Source organism: Verticillium alfalfae, genomic scaffold (assembly GCF_000150825.1).
Source record: "Verticillium alfalfae VaMs.102 supercont1.13 genomic scaffold, whole genome shotgun sequence".
NCBI lineage: Eukaryota > Fungi > Ascomycota > Sordariomycetes > Glomerellales > Plectosphaerellaceae > Verticillium > Verticillium alfalfae.
The window spans coordinates 347,579-354,972 of record NW_003315026.1 but is presented as its reverse complement, the minus strand read 5'-3'; the positions used below and the strand labels follow the sequence as shown (position 1 = coordinate 354,972).

Genomic DNA, 7,394 nt, shown 5'->3' with positions numbered 1-7,394 from the left:
ATGACTTGTAGTAGTGACGTGGGCTTCAATGACCGAAGAACTTTGTGTGAGGCTCGTCCAATCACTAGTCTGTCGATTCTGTCCCACCTCGTCCTGTGACGACCTGTCGGGTTGTGCTTGTTGAAGGACGGCTTGTAACGAGATGTCGAAGCGACGTCGGCCATCGCCGTTTGGGTCCCCTTACTCTTACAACTACCTGCTAAGATACATGTCGATGGAGCTTTGGATTTTGCCGTGCATACAATTTCTGACTGGACTACAATGCGAACTTCGGAGTGGGCGGTGCTGATTCTCTATCGACATGTTTTCTGGGGGAGTTCACAACGCATAGCCGGAAATCGCCGCATGGGCGCCTCCCCGGCTGAGCAAATCGCCGCAAGCGAACCACAAAGTTCGGGGCCATCGCTGAGGAATTCTTTCGACCTTGGCACGTTTGTCTGGCGTTGTTCGTCGCAACACGCATTGAGGCGGGTCTTCGGCCGAAACGCTGGGGGTTCGTCGGGACGTCCCTCTTTCATATCAGGGGCGCTGGACAAATGGGCATGAGCGTACTTGCTCGCCACAGTGGCATCTGTGACATCGTGCTGCGATTACTCCTTCGTCGAACCTTTTGTCGAGGAGCTTGCGAAAGGGAGCCCCGCCAATTGGGCGACCGTCCACGCGGGTAACCGGAAGCATACTGTGTCCACCATTGTCATTGCTGCCGTTGGCCATGAGGTCCGACGCTGGCTCGGCAACACCAGTCCATCAATTCCAGGGTTCAGAAAGCCATATCAATCACCGTGTTTCCCGTCAGCGTGACTCAAAGAAAAATTGATTTAAATCCTGGGACCGATCCCTCCATTGTTCTGCAGACTTATGTACATTCTCCCCCGCCGCCCGTTCAGTGGTGTCCCTTGCCGTGGCTGTCTCCGTGGTGTCCGTCGTCGAGGAAGAAGTACTCGTAGGCGCAGTAGGCGGAGAAAGCGACGGTCGCGATGCCGAGGCCAGGGAAGCCCGTCTTGAATCGGTTCCAGCGGGTGAACTGGCCGGTGTAACGCCACGCCTCACTATCATGTCCTGGTCAGCTGGAAGCTCCTCATCGTCAGTGCTATCGAGAAGGACTGACGCTCGCTCCCAAGGGTCGTATCGGGGCTGGCCTGTGGACGCCTTGAGGGCGCGGATGTCGAAGCCGGTGATGTTGGGCCTCTCGCCCTTGGCGGCAAGTCGTAGTCTGTTGTACAATTGATGTCAGCAGGCGTGCGGGGACGAAGATGCGTCAATTGATTGCGGCGTGCTCGTCTCACCTCGTCGGCTGCATGGTGTCTGGTGTGTTTGTGTCGCTGTGGTGGTTGGCGATGGAGAGAGAGAGAGAGAGAGAAAGGCCCTAGACAGAGGTCGTTCTCGATGTGAGGTTGTTCGCGGTTCGACGGCAAATGCCGTGAGCGCATCCTGCCTTGTGGTGGGTCCCACGCCCGGTGCACTGACCACCTCAGTCCGCCATGCCCAAGGTTGTCGGTCAGCTGGCCCTGACCTCGTTCAGGTTCCTTCAACCTCAACCATCGAACTGTAGCCCGATCAAGACAATAACCCCCCGGACCACAGCCCAGCTATCGCGGCTGAGCAACCAAAAAGCATTCAATTCCCATCGCACTTCGAGCATCGTTACCGTCGCGCACCGCCATCCTCGACCCCTTGCTTCGACATCCCTCCACGACACGGTCGGCACGACTCCACCTGCGACAAGTCACCACGACTGGGGCACGAGGCCACATCAGCGAGCTAGCCCAGCCTGCATCCCTCGAACCACTGCCAATGCAAGGCCGAGGACATCGTCAGCACCCTCAGTCATTTCACCACCACGGCAATCCAGCCCACGGTTAGAGACCTCCAAGTTTCGCTTACCATTCCACGCACGGGCTCTGTCCATCGCACCCGATCACCTATTTCCCAAGGTCACCTCGACCCCCGCCCTATCGCGGACGCCCTCATCGATACCATCCCCTACGACGTCCGTATAGCGCTGGTCACTGCCTTGGACCTTTCCAATCTGGCATGCCGCCTCCCCCGCTCAGGTACCCTGGCGGGCCCAACACGATACCGCCCTCTTACCACCAGCAGTTCTCCTCCCACGCCCAGGGACATGGTGCTGCTCACGGCCCACCGCTAGGTGGCAACCCTTCCTACCTCAATGCCAACTCGCAAAGCAGCCCTTTCTCCATCGGCGGTAACGTCCTCGGCGGAGTCGGAGCTCTTAACGGAGGGTTCGGCGTCGGCGCGGACACAGGAGGGCTCGGCAGCCATGCTGCGCGCATGGGCTTCCAACAGGCCGCCAACATTCACCAGCAACAACAGCATGGCCAGGGGCAGCACGGCTTCGGTGCTGATCACGGCGGTGCCAACATGCGCGGCGGTCACAATAAGGGCAGGATACGAGAGGTGTGGAAGCACAACCTCCACGAGGAGATGGCCGTGCTGAGAGACCTGGTGGACAAGTATCCTTATATTGCTATGGTAAGAGAAGAGAATGGTCTTCTGGTTTGACGTGCGTTGTTTTCTCTAATGCTCGCGGACAGGACACCGAGTTCCCCGGTATCGTGTCACGGCCAATGGGAGGCTTCAGGGGAAAGAGCGACTACCACTACCAATGCCTGCGGACCAACGTCGACATGCTCAAGGTCATCCAGATCGGTCTCGCCCTTTTCAACGAAGAAGGCGAAACCCCGCCTGCGCGTCCGAGCTCGGCGGACCTGGCAGACTTTGGCCCGGCCGGCCGACGGAGCGCCCAACAGGGACCGTTCCCTTACGCGTGGCAATTCAACTTTAAGTTTTCCCTCAAGGACGACATGTACAACGAGAAGTCGATCGAGTCCCTGCAAACCGCGGGCATCGACTTCAACCTGCTCGAGCGCGACGGCATCGACCCCCACGACTTTGCCAGTCTCCTGATCCCATCGGCACTGGTCTGCTTCGATAACGTCAGCAGGATCTCGTTCCACGAGGATGCGATTTCGTATACTTGACCAGCTGCTGCAGTGCCGCGGCCTCCCTAGCGACGAGGTCGACTTTGACCGCATCATGAAGCTGTACTTCCCGTCGACATACGACGTCAAGCATCTCATGAAGCATGCCATCCGGCTGCACAATTCGGGCCTCCTGACGCCGAGCGACCCCAGCACGAGTGAGATTCTGCAAAAGTTCGAGCACAAGTCAGGCCTGGAGAACATTGCAGAGACCCTCAAGGTTAAGCGCGTGGGCGCAGCGCACCAGGGCCGGCTCCGATTCGCTCATCACGGGCAAAGTCTTCTTCCAGATGCGCGAGAAGATCTTCAACGGCGACATTGCCGACGACCACGTGTGGGGTCTCGGCATCCCGGACGGCGGCCTCCTCATGGGCCACATGATGGGAACCCACGCCGGCGCCGGTGGTGCGGGCTCACACGAGCCGAACGGCCAGCAGCAGAACGGCACGCCCAGTACGCCCAACACGGTCAGCGCCGGCCTCGTCAGCACGCCCGGCGCGCAGTCGCACAACACGAACGGGTTCAACACGGGGCCGATGACGCCCGGCGGCGGAGGCGGCGTCTTTGGCAGCTTCGCCTTCAACGCCAACCGCTAGAGGGGGCCTCCGCTGCGCTACGGCGTGTTTCGTCCGTCGTCCGCCTGAAACCTTTGACCGAAGACAAAAATATTAAAAAAAAGGGCAAATACGAGTAGTAAAACCAGCAGTCGCGCACGCTTGTTCGTTTTTCTCCGTCTCGGAGGTCGAGGGCGGACGAATGAAGGGGGGCGAATCATTTCCGTGGAAAAGGTAAAAGGGAGGGGCGGGGCGTCATTTTGGTAGGGACATTCCTCGTTAGGACGACGCACGGAGTTAGGATGCCCGGTGGGACAAGGGGAAAAGGGCGTCGTCGCTCGCTTGGACTTTGTCTCCCCGTGCCGGATCGCTGGATTTGGGGGCGGCGCGGCGCGGCCCTCGTCATGTACTGTATTGTGAATACCTTAGGTTAGCCAGGGCGGGAAGGAAAGGTAGCCGGGTTGGTCGGTAGGTAGGGCAATGCCGAGCTGCTTGACTTTTACGCCATCTCGTGGTGCGGTGACTGGGCTCCTCATGTTTTCCGTGTTGAGGCACTCGGCGTGAAACAGGATTCGCAAGCCTCGCAACAGTGTGCAGCTCCCGATTCAACCAAGTGTCATCCCAAAAAGGTTCGATTCAATATATCTGCCCCTTTGACCCAGCTGATTCAAGCTCGTCACAGCGAACTCAGAATGGTCGTGTGGCGACGCAACCTCACATCCCGCTAATGAAAAAAAAACGCCTTCCGTAACACCTTTCCTGAACACACTCGAAGAAACAAAGTACGCCATGTCCCATAATGATACGCTCTGTTTCATCCTCCCCGATCCCACATCACGTAATGTACACCTTCTTCAGCTCCTCGGCATGATACGTCGCCCCCGTCTTGAGGTCCTTGACCTCAACCTCGGGCTCGAGCCCGGACTTGCGCGCATAGTCCTCGAGGCGGTCCTTGCCAAAGGCGTTGCCGTTCGGCAGCAGCAGGAGGTCCGTGTCGACGTGACTTTTGGTGTGGTGGGCGTACGGGACGTTGCGCGCGAGGTCGTTGAGCTCGGTGGAGCAGATGGGGCAGGACGCGGCGGGGCTCGAGATGGCGGCTGGCGGGCCTGTTGTTGGTGATGGTGGTGGTGGTGGTGAGGATTCTGGGAGTGGGCGCCGTCGCCGGAGGGCTCCGAGTGCATGCCGTGGTCTTGTTGCTGCTGTGGCTGGCGCCAGCGCTGGGTTTCGTTGGACGAGGACTGCGAGATGCCGGCGTTGGTCTCAATGTATTGTTCCGGGGAGAAGGGTACCGTGGTCGTGAAGGAGGCGACGGCGCTGGAGGAATGGCAGGCGGGTGTCTTGAGGGCGGAGAGGCCGGAGGAGAGGGCGATGTGGAGAAGGGGCAGGCGGGGCAGGGCGAGCAGCTCGTTGTGGTTGTTGGTGAATATGTCGACGAGGTTATTCCAGCGGTCGGGGCTGTAGAGGGTGGCGTAGGTTGTGTTGGCGGCCGCGTCGGCGTTGGAGTAGGCAAGGAGTCCAAAGGCCTTGCGGCACTGGTCCGGATAGACAGACTTATAGGGGACGATGTACTTTTTGGAGTGGGCGATGGCCTCGAGGTACTTGTGGCTGCGGAGGAGCTCGACGTATTGCTGGAAGCGAAGCATAAATTCGAGACTGCTCTGTGAGGGGAAATTGTCAGTATGACGGCCACACACTTAAATTCCGATCTCATATAGAGGAAAACACATACATCTTTCTTGCGCAGCTCCTTCTTGTTGTCTTGGCACCAAGCAAGCGCTTTCGGCAACGCTGCCCCGACGTAATGACTCCTGGATCTTGCTCATCGAGACAAACGTCTGGACGTCGACGAGATCCTCCATATTCTTCTCTGTAGTCAGCGCATGGGCGCTGTCGTTATAGCCTTGCCGCAAAAGGTAGTCAACCAGGAGGCGGTCGAGCCTCTTACGGCTCCAGGTCTCGTACTTGACATCGTCAAAGCTGTGCATGCCGTAGAGTTCGCCTAGATGGGCGATGCGGGCATCGGTCTGATGATAGAGGCGGGCCTCCTCGTCAGCGTAGGTCGTGAGTTTGCGCTTCACGCCCCGCATCTTGGCGATCATGGCGTCGAGATTCTGCAAGACCTGGTCGGGCGAGGCCCGCCCATTGACCGAAGCGGTGGCCGTGTCTTTGAGGAGGGCCTTGATGGAAGTGCTCTCCTTCTCGACGGTGAAGTGAGCAGCCCGAAAATTGTTTCGTAAGAGTTCGTACGGCAGGCGGAGAAGGGGTTGATCCTGAGAGTGACAGAGTTAGCTGGGGTTTCCTGTGCTCGCGAGGTGCTGGCATTGAGTGAGGAATCATACAAGGAGGACATGGTCCTGGTGTTTGATGGTGGAGTGCTGGTGGTCGCCCATGGCTGCCACAGCTTGAGGTCAACACTGGGAAGTGGTGTACGGGCTTGCGGCAGCTTGGATGGGATTTTCCCAGTGGCCAGACGTCGGTTGGGTCGGGTGTAGAAGGTGGAGGGGTCGAGGTCTCGGTAGAAGGAGGCTCATGGAGAGCTCTGGGTGCTTGTGGCTGGAGCTGCAGTCAGTGACATCGGACCATTGACGTGATGCAGGCCGGGAACAGTGGGGCTCTCCTCGGCCGGCCCTTGACCCCAATGGCTGAGGTAGGCGTCCATGCAGATATGCCCATGTTTCCACTTCGAATCTACCTACTTGACGTCCTATGCTTCCCTGGGCCATGCGAACTACAGCATGCGTCACGCGAAAGCCGGCAAAAACACACACTCATTCTGTCGTGGATCTATGCCTGGAACCTGTTGCCCAGAGAGCCCTGCCCGCGGCAATACGTGCCACTTCTAGCCACACTTGTGGCCAAGAGGCGCACGGCTGATCAATCGGAACTCCACGGGCCACAGCCTGTTGCATGCTTACGCGAATGGCAACATCCAGCAGCCTTGCCCTGTCTCACTCGAGCCTAGTCAAGTGATTCCGAGGGTGCATCCAGTACAATGATCAGGTGATGACCGGTGAGGCTCGGTGTGCTCGAGCTCGCACGAAGACTGGTCTAGCCCCGCCTGCCTGCGTTTTCGATAAGAGGACATGATAAGACAAGGCAACCCTCGTCCGTCGTAGCTCATTGGTACGGGGCAGACTGGCGGAAGCAGCCAGGTTGCAGGTGCTGAGCCCAGGTGTGCTCCAGATGGCTCGCTCATTGGTCGGTTGGCACCTGGTGGTGTGTTGGCCTCAGGCGGCGACCGGGATTGCACCTTCCAGCAATATTTATGGCCAGCCTCACCCACTTTTGCACGTGTTCGGTCCTCACCCCGTGACCTTGACCACTTGCACCTCCAGTACCCAGCCGGATCCCATCGCCGCCCCCCCCCCCTTGACCAGACGTGAAGAGACGCGATAGCCATCGAGAACAAGGCCATATTCTAAGGGTTCTCGTCAGCTCAACATTGAAAACCCATCTTCGACGCTTGATATTACTTGTTCTTCACTTCTTTTTTTCTCCTGCACCACCATTTTGGCCCGTCAAAGCACTTGGTCCTCTCCCCAACCCGGCCATCTTCTATTGCCCCCGCCCACCGCGCGACACGCGCAGCGCGATATCACGAGATCACAGCAGTCACTCCTCCTCACGTGCAACCCGCCTAGCACTGTCGCCCGTTCACTGGCCGCTCCAGGGACATGATCTGGAAGGGATGTCGGCTTCTCATCTTCGTCACTCATCACCGGTCACCCTGTGCGGCCCTTGCATTCGTAATATCGCGCACTACGGAGAAATCGGCCGCTGTGTGGCATTTCAATCCGATCACCTACTGTTTTCACCGCCTATTTTCTTTGGCCTTTGC

General features: G+C 58.5%; 3 protein-coding genes across 3 annotated transcripts; 1 reads left to right on the top strand and 2 right to left on the bottom strand.

The window, feature by feature from the left end:
• Positions 1 to 883: 883 nt before the first annotated feature.
• Positions 884 to 1,300, bottom strand: VDBG_08731 (conserved hypothetical protein; the record flags this gene model as incomplete). The annotated part of the gene is made up of 3 exons (XM_003000889.1): positions 884 to 1,049; positions 1,109 to 1,213; positions 1,287 to 1,300. The coding sequence occupies 3 exons, from the start codon at positions 1,298 to 1,300 to the stop codon at positions 884 to 886; spliced, it is 285 nt and encodes a 94-aa protein (XP_003000935.1).
• A 181-nt stretch (positions 1,301 to 1,481) lies between these two features.
• On the top strand, positions 1,482 to 3,598 carry VDBG_08730 (CCR4-NOT transcription complex subunit 8; the record flags this gene model as incomplete). The annotated part of the gene is made up of 4 exons (XM_003000888.1): positions 1,482 to 1,858; positions 2,001 to 2,493; positions 2,556 to 2,957; positions 3,293 to 3,598. The coding sequence occupies 4 exons, from the start codon at positions 1,482 to 1,484 to the stop codon at positions 3,596 to 3,598; spliced, it is 1,578 nt and encodes a 525-aa protein (XP_003000934.1).
• Positions 3,599 to 4,410: 812 nt separating this feature from the next.
• On the bottom strand, positions 4,411 to 6,328 carry VDBG_08729 (fyv-10; the record flags this gene model as incomplete). The annotated part of the gene is made up of 5 exons (XM_003000887.1): positions 4,411 to 5,209; positions 5,286 to 5,409; positions 5,502 to 5,826; positions 5,987 to 6,115; positions 6,323 to 6,328. The coding sequence occupies 5 exons, from the start codon at positions 6,326 to 6,328 to the stop codon at positions 4,411 to 4,413; spliced, it is 1,383 nt and encodes a 460-aa protein (XP_003000933.1).
• Between the last annotated feature and the right edge of the window lie 1,066 nt (positions 6,329 to 7,394).